This window comes from Lepidochelys kempii, chromosome 5 (assembly GCF_965140285.1).
Source record: "Lepidochelys kempii isolate rLepKem1 chromosome 5, rLepKem1.hap1, whole genome shotgun sequence".
In the NCBI taxonomy this organism is placed as follows: domain Eukaryota; kingdom Metazoa; phylum Chordata; order Testudines; family Cheloniidae; genus Lepidochelys; species Lepidochelys kempii.
Window position 1 is genome coordinate 110,936,606 of NC_136384.1, and position 12,365 is coordinate 110,948,970.

Here is a 12,365-nt window from a genome sequence, read left to right on the forward strand (position 1 = left end):
TTAAAAGGACACACTTATTCCCTTAGTCGCAAATCTCTTCTTCTTAGACACCAAAACAGAAGCACCATCTAATCAAATTAATCCCAAACATCTTGCTTGGTAGAAAAGCCAAGAGATCTGGCTTCCTTCTTTCAGCATCTTGGTTGGCACATGTTAGAGGGAGAGCTAAGAAAGATAATAGCAGATTCCCTTTTAGTTGACAGGCATATAACAGGGTGATATTCTGTCTGCATTTAATCTTGCCATAATTTTTCAAGTCAATTGGAGTAGAAGGACTTCAGACGTCCTGGTGTACACACCCTGGTGCTCCATTTATTTTGAGTACACAAATTCATGTTTTTTTCACCAAATCCTGCATTTTGCTAGTGAGAATTTTTTTCTTTCTTTGAACTATGCAATAATTCTTCATTTGATCTCTGGGAGAACTTTTTGTAATTAAATTGCTTTCTCCTCTGGCATATTAAAAGTTACAAGGATTTTCAGAATCACTCAGCACTGGGCTTACTGTGCTCCCATTGACTCTAGTGCAACATTGACTTTAGAGCAACATTGAGCATTTTTTAATATCCACCCAGTATCAATTACTCGGTCTGAAGATCAATATTTATTATAAACTTCTGTGCCAAATCCAATCTTTTGTTTGTTAAATATAATTTTTTTAAGATCTGTGGAAAGATAGTTCTCATGGGTATCCTTGCTATACAACAGGTGTTTTAGAGAAGCTGCCACCTGTCCTTGATGTACTGGCTTTAAAAGGTTCCTGTTTTAACTGGCATTTTTTGGAAGATACCAGAATCACAAAGAACCGAAAGGGCAGAAATACTGCCAAAAGCAGGGTGGGCAGGAGCAGCTCTGAAATGCATCTTCCTTGCCATTAGTTCATGCTCATCTTCAATGCAAGATCTCTGGATCTCTTCAGAATGCACAAGAACATTTCTATGTCCTAGAAGGCTTAAATCCTGTTGTTGGCCTTCAGAACATCACAATTCTTCTGTCCCAAGATTTCAGTGTTGAATTTCAGAGATCTTCTTTTAAAGTTGTGTTGAGTCTCAGGATTTAGGCTTAAATGTGTGCTGTCTGTTTAAGCCAAAGTGATTCATGTCTCTTGGATACACAGAGCTGTTAGCTCAAGAGATGGTAGTACCCTCTAACCCATCAGTGGGCGCCAAGTGCCGTTGCAACACACCAAGCTAGTAATGCTCAGAACACATGAGTTCCATCATTGCTGCTATACAGTCAGGGATTTTCAGCTCATTTGCTTTGGTATACACTCAAAGCTATTTCACAATGCCCTGAAAAGACTTAAGTGACAGCGCCTGACACTGTGGGTATCAGGTGGTGCAACCTAGAGACTTAGTACTTTACTTTAAGTCCCTCAATATTTGGGGTAAAACGTTGGAAGATGCAGCTCAGGCAAAGCCCCACACACTGGCCATTATTGGGAAAATAAACAAAACCAGCAAATGTCAACAAAGATGATGGATATGATGAGTATTTTTAATTGATATGTCCAGCTTTTTGATTGACAGCAGTCGCTCATTTTACTTAAATCACTGGGAAGCCACATGTTCGCTTGCAACAGTTAGTATGTACAGGGCAACATGTGTTCAACATCTTTTGGTATGGTTGGGATAAATCTTTAATGCATATTCAGTTCAGATATAAATACTAGCATTTTCCAGAATTCATATTAATCAAATAAATGAACCCACACGCTAAATAGCACTATAGTGAATCTTAAATACCTAAAATGGCTGTTGCCAGGAGGCGGTGGCCATTTTAAGCATGTTATAATTATGTCTGCAGCTCCTCCATGTTCAGTTCTCCTGGCACGGTTCCCTCAGATTAACCCTTTCCCCATCCTTAATGGCCAAATAAATATTTCACTATGTCCATGGAGTCAAAGTACCCCTTCTGTTAGCCAGCTCCCTTCCTCTGTTACCAGAATTCCCACCCCATGTCCATGTTTTTTTAGTGGTTACGTCATCTGTGCCACCCTAAAAATGAGTGGTTATCAGTATTCAGTAAATATTGATAACATCCTATTCAGTATTATTTGACTTTTAAAAATGTGTTCTTCCTATCTCCTTGGTCTTCAGTAACATGTATGTATGTATGTGATATATATATCAATCAATGTGTGTGTGTGTGTGTACATATATATGTAAAATATCACTTGGGTGTATGCTTAAATCTATCTCTCTAAAGGGAAGCAATTAGGCATATGCCTAACTTAAAGCACATGCAAAGTTCTTTTCTGAATAACGCTACTGTCCTGAATCGGGAGCCAAGAGAGAACTGGTATGCAACTTGTTATCCTCTTGCTTAATCTCTTACTAAAGAAGGCAGTGATTTCTCTGAAATCCAGGAAGTTGCGTTATAAGTTTGGTAGTTGCTATTAAAAGACAACATTTTTCAGAAACTACCATGCGGTAACTGTTTGTAGATGTTGACACTCTCATGGTGACCACTTTAATTTTATAAAATGTAGACACTTGTACCTGAGTGATGATTTAAGTAGTAGAAATGCCCCCCTCCCCACCAAAAACACCCCCAAACCAAAACCATCACATACTACATAAGAACACTTTATTTTCCTGAGGAAATCCTGGGAACTTTATTGTTCATTTTAAATAAGGTGATTTTTTTTTTCTGTAAGAATTCAATGCACATTGGTGCATAAGAAAATGAAGAAGCTAATTGCGAGTATCAGCCACTTCCAGCAATAGTCAGACTGTACTAGGAAAATAAATGAGTATAGAAAAGTAAATCAATTCCAGTGAAGAAACTTGAAGAATCATTGAGGAAGGAGGCCTATTCCAAGGCTCAGTCCAAAGAAACACTATCTTGGATGGCAGGCAAAGGTTCCGGTTTTGGTCTAGAATCCTGTTTGGTTTCCCTCTGCATCCCTTTCATAAATAAGGCTCCTACTAACTGGATTGCTGTTTCTGACTGAGCTGAAACACAAAGCAGAAAATGAGTGAAAAGAGTGAAGAAAGACATAAGAGAGAGAGAAATGATACCAAAAAAAAAAAAAAAAAAGTGAAAGGAAGAAGGGGTTGAGGCAAAGACTGGGAAATAAATTGAGAGAAGAAAAAATAGGGCAGAAATGAGGCCTGAAAGTTGGCAACCCACACCGTGATCTTTTTTCTATTACAATTATGTGGGATGCCCAAAATATTCATTTTAGTGTCCCAGTAGAATCCAGTACACTACAACAATTTGTAGCTCTCTCTCCGATATAACTTGCAAATATTTTAGGATCTAGGGAGAAAACTATATTTAAAAAGTAAATTTTGTCGACAAATTTACCCTGCCTAGTCGTTTCCTAGAAATTGCCTTGCATAGTTGGCACTTGGACGACATTTATCCCACTTCCACTTCCTAATATCCTGGAGATGTGCTGCATTTACTCTTCTATCTCTTTACATTCAAATGGTTACAAAACTGGTTGTAACCTACTAAATTACAGTACTTGCTAGCAACTTCTGCTCGGGCTCTTTGTTCTAGCTTTGTCATTTAGACATTTACTTCTGTGGGATTAACCTCAAGGTCTATAGATACAACTAATATGAAGTTAAAATTTTGAGCTTTGAGAGACCAGCCTTTCATACGCTCAGCTCCATTAAAGCTGCTAGATTTTGAAAGTTACCCTGTGATCAGCTGCAGTATCCTGCCGTTTGGTTGCTCTACCTCTTCTTACAATGTAATCACTATGCTTCCTATGAAAGTTCGCTCGGCAGGGGAAGGCTTTGACTTTAGCAGCAGTGTGAATGAACAGTAGCAGATGCATGACCTAAAACTCCTGCTGCTGATTTTATTTTAAGTCACCCTCTCCCAGTGGAAACCCCTCCCCCCTTGGCAAACTACTAGAGATTTAGAGCAAGGAGAAGGGAACAGTATCCAATTTTGTGCATAGTTACACTAATGTAAATCTGGAGCAACTTCATTGACTTCAATCTAGTTATTTCAGTTTTACACCATTATAACTGACAATTGAATTTGACTCCAGGAAAGAAACAAGTCATAAAGCAGAAGATAATCTAAACTCCTGAGAAACTATCAAAACCAAATTAAAGCAGGCAAAGAGCTTTTTAGAATTTAGATAATGTTTGAGTGAAAATTATGGCCTGAGTGAATCAAATATTACATTTGACAAATAGCTTAAACATAATTGATATCTGATTTGTGCAATTCTTGACTCAATATTGATTTACCCATCTCATGGCAATCTCCCCTTGTCTGATCCCATCTAAGACTTGAGAGGTCAAACTGGCTACTTCTCTGTCCCAACTCCAAACTGAATGAGATTCTATTTTCTAGATTCCCCTTCTGGGTTTATGTAAAATATACCCACTGGCTTGGTCCTTTAATAGGTTCCAAACTGTGACCTCTGTCCTTTCCTTTCCCATAAAAGCTGTCTTTATGTTGGCTCATGGGCCTTTGTTGTATATGGTATGATTTTTAATTCTTTTGTGTGGTTTTTGATAATAGCTTTCCATCAACTCAATGAACTTAATTTCTAGATGCATTTAAATTATCCTCTATTAATACAGTTTATCTATATTACAGTGTGTCTGGACAGTAGACTCAATTTACCATTTTACAATCTGTTTCTGCTTGAGATTTTCTTTTCCATTTTCATTCATAGTTTTTCTGCTGTGTGCAGTGATATATTAATTCTCTCAAATTGTCTACAAAGTAATAGTTTTGAATGCTTAGTAAGGTCAATCCTTCACTAAATATTGGTTTAATTTTTATATTCGTGTTCATTCTGGAATGCTTGTTGTCACAGATGAATTTATTTTGAAAATCTTTTAATTCCTTTGTCTGTGTCCTTTTTTGGAGATTTTTCAAAAATGGATATCCTATTCTGGACAAGTTATTTTTCTGGACACCTCTTATCTTTCCAAATTAGAGAATAAAATGTGTTGTCCCAAATAGAATCATAGAACTGGAAGGGACCTCGAGAATTCATCTAGTCTAGTCCCCTGCACTCATGGCAGGACTAAGTATTATCTAGACCATCCCTGACAAATGTTTGTCTAACCTGCTCTTAAAAAGCTCCAATGATGGAGATTCCACAACCTCTGTAGGCAATTTATTCCAGTGCTTAACCACGCTGACAGTTAGGAAGGTTTTTCCTAATGTCTAACCTAAACCTCCCTTGCTGCAATTTAAGCCCATTGCTTCTTGTCCTATCCTCAGTGGTTAAGAAGAACAATTTTGCTCCCTCCTCCTTGTAACAACCTTTTATGTACTTGAAAACTGTCATCATGTCCCCCCTTAGTCTTCTCTTTTCCAGACTAAACAAACCCAGTTTTTTCAATTTCCCCTCACAATCATGTTTTTAGACATTTAACCATTTTTGTTGCTCTTCTCTGGACTTTATCCAATTTATCCACATCTTTCCTGAAATGTCGCGCCCAGAACTGGGCACAATACTCCAGCTCAGGCCTAATCAGTGTGGAGTAGAGCGGAAGAATTACTTCTCGTGTCTTGCTTACAACACTCCTGCTAATACAGCCCAGATGTTTGCTTTTTGTGCAACAGTGTTACACTGTTGACTCCTGTTTAGCTTGTGGTCCGCTATGACCCCCAGATCTCTTCCCATAGTACTCCTTCCTAGGCAGTCATTTCCCATTTTGTATGTGTGCAACTGATTGTTCCTTCCTAAGTGGAGTACTTTGTATTTGTCCTTATTGAATATCATCCTATTTACTTCAGACCATTTCTCCAGTTTGTTCAGATCATTTTGAATTATAAGCTATCCTCCAAAGCACTTGCAACCCCTCCCAGCTTGGTATTGTCCACAGACTTTATAAGTGTACTTTCTATACCATTATCTAAATCATTGTTGAAGATATTGAACAGAACCAGACCCAGAACTGATCTCTGCGGGGCCCCACTCGTTATATCCTTCCAGCATGACTGTGACCCACTGAGAACTACTCTCTGAACTGTTTTCCAACCAGTTATGCATCCACCTTATAGTAGCTCCATCTAGGTTGCATTTCCCTAGTTTGTTTATGAGACGGTCATGCGAAACAGTATCAAAAGCTTTACTAAAGTCAAGTTATACCATGTCTACGGCTTTCCTGCATCCACAAGGCTTGTTACCCTGTCAAAGAAAGCTATTAGGTTGGTTTGACATGATTTGTTCTTGACAAATCCATGCTGACTGTTACTTATCACTTTATTATCTTCTAGATGTTTGCAAATTGATTGCTTAATTATTTGCTCTGTTATTTTTCCTGGTACTTAAGCTGACTGGTCTGTAATTCCCTTATTTTATTCCCTTATTTTATAGATGGGCACTATATTTGCCCTTTTCCAGTCATCTGGAATCTCTCCCATCTTCCATGACTTTTCAAAGATAATCGCCAATGGCTCAGATATCTCCTCAATCAGCTCCTTGAGTATTCTAGGATGCATTTCATCAGGCCCTGGTGACTTGAAGACACCTAATTTGTCTAAGTAATTTTTAACTTGTTCACTCCCTATTTTAGCCTCTGATCCTACCTCATTTTCACTGGCATTCACTATGTTGGATGTCCAATCATCACCAACCTTCTGGGTGAAAACTAAAACAAAGAAAGGTTTCAGAGTAACAGCCGTGTTAGTCTGTATTCGCAAAAAGAAAATCATGCACATTGTAGGGAGAGTGGTCACTTTGGATGAGGTATTACCAGCAGGATAGTGAGTTTGTGTGTGTGGTTTTTGGGAGAGGGGTGAGGGGGTGAGAGAACCTGGATTTGTGCAGGAAATGGCCCAACTTGATTATCATGCACATTGTGTAGAGAGTTGTCACTTTGGATGGGCTATCACCAGCAGGAGAGTGAATTTGTGGGGGGGGGGGGGGTGGAGGGTGAGAGAACCTGGATTTGTGCTGGAAATGGCCCAACTTGATGATCACTTTAGATAAGCTATTACCAGCAGGACAGTGGGGTGGGAGGAGGTATTGTTTCATATTCTCTGTGTGTGTATATAAAGTCTGCTGCAGTTTCCACGGTATGCATCCGATGAAGTGAGCTGTAGCTCACGAAAGCTCATGCTCAAATAAATTGGTTAGTCTCTAAGGTGCCACAAGTACTCCTTTTCTTTTTGTAAAACAAAGAAGTTATTAAGCACCTCTGCCATTTGCACATTTTCTGTTACTGTTTTTCCCATCTCATTAAGTAACGGACCTACCCTGTCCTTGGTCTCCCTCTTGCTTCTAATGTATTTGTAGAATGTTTTCTTGTTACACTTTATGTCTCTAGCTAGTTTGAACTCATTTTGTGCCTTCGCCTTTCTAATTTTGTCCCTACATACTTGTGTTATTTGCTTATATTTATCCTTTGTCATTTGATCTAGTTTCCACTTTTTTTAGGACTCTTTTTTTGATTTTTAGATCATTGACAATCTCCTGGTTAAGCTAGGGTGGTCTCTTGCCATACTTCCTTTCTGTCCTACTTGGTGGGATAGTTTGCTCTTATGCCCTTCATAATGCCTCTTTGAAAAACTGTCAACTATCTTCAATTGTTTTTCCCCTTGGACTTGCTTCTCATGGGATCTTACTTACCAACTCCCTGAGTTTGCTAAAGTCTGCCTTCTTGACATCCATTGTCTTTATTTTGATGGTCTCCCTCCTACCCTTCCTCAGAATCATGAACTCTACCAATTCATGATCACTTTCACTCAAGCTGCCTTCCACTTTCAAATTCTCAAACAGTTCCTCCCTATTTGTCAAAATCAAATCTAGAACAGCCTTTCCCCGAGTAGCTTTCTCCACTTTCTGAGATAAAAAATTGTCTCCAGTACATTCCAAGAACTTGTTGGATAATTTGTTCCCTGCTGTGTTATTTTCCCAACAGATGTCTGAGTAGTTGAAGTCCCCCATCACCACCAAGTCCTGTGCTTTGGATCATTTTGTTAGTTTAAAAAAAAGCCTCATCCACCTCTTCTTCCTGGTTCGGTGCTCTGTAGTTCACCCCTAGCATGACATCTCCCTTGTTTTTTTTATCCTTTTTATCCTTACCCAGAGACTTTTAGCAAGTCTGTCTCCTATTTCCATCTCAACCTCAGTCCAAGTGTGAACATTTTTAATACATAAGGCAACATCTCCTCCCTTTTTTCCCTGCCTGTCCTTCCTGAGCAAACTGTACCCTTCTATACCAATATTCCAGTCATGTGTATTATCCCACCAAGTCTCCGTGATGCCAGCTATGTCACAGTTGTGTTTATTTACTAGCATTTCGAGTTCTTCCTGCTTATTCCCCTTACTTCTCACATTAGGATATAGACATCTAAGATATTGGTTTGATTCCCCTCCCCCACCCCCACTTCTGTCTTGTCTCTCCCTTGTCCCTGCTCTAACAGCCCATGCTCCCCTCAAATTCCTACTCTTCTCCCAGGTCTCCATGTTTTTGACTTACCTGTGGGCTTTGGTCACCTGCCCCCTTCAAACCTAGTTTAAAGCTCTCCTCACTAGGTTAGCCAGTCTGTAGCCACATATGCTCTTCCCCTTCCTGGATAGGTGGACCCCATCTCTGCTTAGCATAAATAATGCTAAATAATTAAGCCTCTCTTTTTAAAGTCAATGGGGCTTAACTAGATGCTTAAAGTTAAGCGTATGCTGAAGTGCTTTCCTGAGTTGAGCCCCATTACAAGCTTCTTTGACTATATCCCTTTCTTAACATTATGTTCTAGGACTGTTGTAGTGGTACAGGTTATCTTAATTTTTGTTTAAATACCCTGATATTACTGCTTAATGGACAAATGCTAAATGAAATGGTGTGAGAAGAAATACAATTAAAATTAGAAGTAATAAATGTATCTTGTAGTTAGACATCTGCAATTAATGCATCACTCCTGTGACATAGGTTTAATACACCTAGGGCAGGACCAGTTGGTTCCCTGGGACAGAACAAATCTGTCCCTGGTAACATTCTTTTGATCTCCTCCAGCTTTTATTTGTTACAGATGTATTAACCTGTCCAACCTATCTCCACAAATCAGAGTTTTTAAAGTCTGCTTAACACCCTTTTCATGATTGCTTTCTAATAGCTGTCTGTAAGTTTTTACAAGACAGAATCTTTCATTCCATCACAGCCTTTTATAAACTCCTTTAAACAGTGTTGTTTGTTTTCCTTCAAATCATTTTTTTTCCACTGGTACAATGCTCTCTTTAAAGAAAGTTCCTTGAATTACACTAGTTTGGTCTCTGCCATTCTTCAGAGAAAGTGCTGAAAAAGTGCCTATATCGGTATTAATAATTAGTTTTTATGCACTGCTTTTCATCTGTAGATCTCAAAGCACTTGACACAAATGTCATGATTCCCATTTTACAGATGTTAAGCTGAGACACAGAGAGGTTAAGTGGTTTGCCTAAGGTCCAAAGAAAACCCTATGAAGAAACATGGAAGAAAGTTAATGAGGGTAATAGGCACTGAAACTGAATTTAAGTCTAACAATAGTTTGAAGTGTGCTTGTTAATTAACAGAGAATTATGCTTGCTATAATATACAAAGAAGAAGCCAAGTTTTGCAGTGTGCATACCATTGAACTCTATTACACATTATATTGTGGAAAACGATTTAGCATGACGAACACTTTTGAACTGAAGAAATAATACAAAGATTAGACGAAGTCTGTGGTTCTAGGTATCCTATTAAAGTAAATGTCTACTGCAGACACCAGTGTAGATTTTGACTCTCTTGGTACTAAAGAATTAAGTACAGGTTGATCAGAAAGCTGTCAATGCTGTAACTGGAGGTCCAGTTATTTTATAAGTCATGTCATTAAAGGCCAATTGATAGATGTTCTGCTTTTGAAAGTTAAGTGTTGTATAGATATTTTACAGGAATGTGTGATAAATATTAAAATTGTGTAGATAATTTCTAGTGTTTAGAAGGAAATTGACAAGTAAAATAAATGACAATAGAAAGCTCATTATATAAAATAAAATTAGCTGAACACAAGTGTTTAACTGTTGTCCTTCTAGTCATGCTTTCCTGTTTATTGCTTGCTTTGCACAGGAAGGAGTTGCGGGAGCTGCAGAATCTTTACAAACAAAACACAGAACATACAGCACAGCAGGCAGAGCTGATTCAGCAGCTTCAGGCTCTCAATATGGATACGCAAAAAGTACTGAGAAATCAGGAAGATGCTCACACAGCTGAAACTATATCATATCAAAAAGTATGCATCTTTTTTCTATCACAAAAGTATACATTAAAACCTACTTGTGAGTACTGCCAATAACTATCAATATGCAGCATCTTGGATAATAGGGTATCCCTGTTTAAAGCACCATGTGGTATTGCCCGCTTGTATTGCTACTTTGTGATGAAAAGGTGGAAGGTGGAGTGGAAGGTTCTCTGGGGCCCAGTTATACCCACTGAAGAGGAATGCCCACTGCTTCTATCAGGACTGCATGCTCTAGCACTAAACATGTAGAATTTAATGATACATGGAAAAAAGTCCTGATGGATTGCAAAGCATAACAGCCAATTTTTACAGTTTGCTTTGCCTATCTTTGTTTCTCTTCCTCTCCCATTCACGGGAAGTGGAGGTTTAAATTTATAATACCTATTGTTAGTTGATTAGTTGGAGAATTCATGTGTAAATTTGATACTCTTGTCAATCTCAAACAATTTTTTTTTGCCAAAGTGACAAAATTTGAAAACTTACTGCAAAAAAATCATCTGCAAAACTATATATATAATATATATTATAATATAATATGATTTTATAGCTTTGGTAAGTACTATGAATGTTAATAGCCACTTAGAGAAATTTCTCTTATAGGCACCATCTTGAATTTAAAGCTTTTTGGCTTTAACATAATGATGTAAACATGGCTTTACGTTACACAAAAGACAGAAGACATGCTTCTTTGTCTTTAATAAATGTAGAAAAGGAAGAAGACCTAAGTATTATACAGAATATTTATATACCTTCTATAGATCCTGGAACGTTTTTATTTTTCAAGGTGACTACTGACCAACACCCTTTTCAGACAACATTAATTCTCTTCAGCTTTTTACCTGTGAAGCTTGTTATAAAATTGTGAAACTCAGAAGATTAACAAACTAAACTAGGTGGTGGATATCTAAGGGTATGCTGGGTTGTCTCATATCGAAGTATATCATGGCAATCACAGGTACAGACCATTGCTGTTACTGGAAAAGTGTATTGAACACTACTCATCATGAATAAAAGTTCTTAGTAATATGAATTGCATACAGGTAAACTTTGGGTGCTCTATATCACGAGCTCGTGGTCCTTTTCTCTTGGGTCAGCACTGAAGTGGCCTAGAAAAGCTGCAGAGTGTATTATGATAGAAATCACCAGTAGAACACATGAGAAGTTCTGCTTGCATCTGGCAAGACAGGGTGAATGACAGCAACCCTTTGCTTTACTTTTTAAGATGTAGTTACTAGATTTTGCTTTATCCTTCTTCCTCTCTCACCCTCCAAATTGCTTTTCTTCAGCCTTTTCTCTCTCCTGTGCCATTCCTCTGCACCTCTGCCATCACTCCTGACTGGTCTCTCACTGACATCAAGCATCTCATTTGAGTGGTTCCTTTGATGAGACACTCCAAAAATTGGTGCAGCTCTGTCTTCAAGGCAAAAATATTGACACAGTTTCAGGTGACAAGGACTTCTTCCATGGCTGTGTCTCAGAGCTGAGGCTAAGTCTATACTAGTAACTTTTCCCGGTATAGTAATGTCTATGTGAGATGGGAGTATGATTTTTTTTTAAATGAGCTTTCTATACTGGCAAAATCCCTAATGTAGACAAAGTTATACTGGCATAACTGCTTTTCCTGGTGTAGCTTCATTACCTTGGGGAGTTTGTATAAGCTATGCCGAGAAAAGCACTTTTTTGCCAGTATAAGCTGCACCTACACTTGGATGGTTTGCCAGTATACCTATCTATAGCTATACTGGCAAATCTCTTGTAGTGAGGCTCATATTATTTTCAAGAGGCTGACTGACCCTTCTCAAGCAGTGCCTCTCAGCAGGAGGTAAGAAAAGAAAAAAGAGCAATACAGCGGTGCACAGACAATCCAGGAAGTTTTTGGAAAGGGTAGGGGACAATTTCCTGGTGCAAGTGCTGGAGGAACCAACTAGGGGCAGAGCTCTTCTTGACCTGCTGCTCACAAACCAGGAAGAATTAGTAGGGGAAGCAAAAGTGGATGGGAACCTGGGAGGCAGTGACCATGAGATGGTCGAGTTCAGGATCCTGACTCAAGGAAGAAAGGAGAGCAGCGGAATACGGACCCTGGACTTCAGAAAAGCAGATTTTGAGTCCCTCAGGGAATGGATGGGCAGGATCCCCTGGGAGAATAACATAAGGGGGAAAGGAGTCCAGGAAAG

The 12,365-nt window shown here is 38.6% G+C and overlaps 1 protein-coding gene across 5 annotated transcripts in view; it reads left to right on the forward strand.

Moving 5' to 3' along the window:
- Window positions 1-12,365, forward strand: part of CNTLN (centlein) — a 284,448-nt gene that overhangs the window by 90,925 nt on the left and 181,158 nt on the right. For 3 of the 5 annotated variants that reach the window (XM_073345462.1, XM_073345464.1, XM_073345466.1), the window contains exons 2-3: window positions 6,311-6,477; window positions 10,020-10,182. In XM_073345462.1, the coding sequence (XP_073201563.1) occupies window positions 6,311-6,477; window positions 10,020-10,182 (330 nt within the window). Of the gene's footprint in view, window positions 1-6,310; window positions 6,478-10,019; window positions 10,183-12,365 lie in introns of those variants that run through there. The other 2 variants (XM_073345465.1, XM_073345467.2) reach the window with 2 other exon arrangements.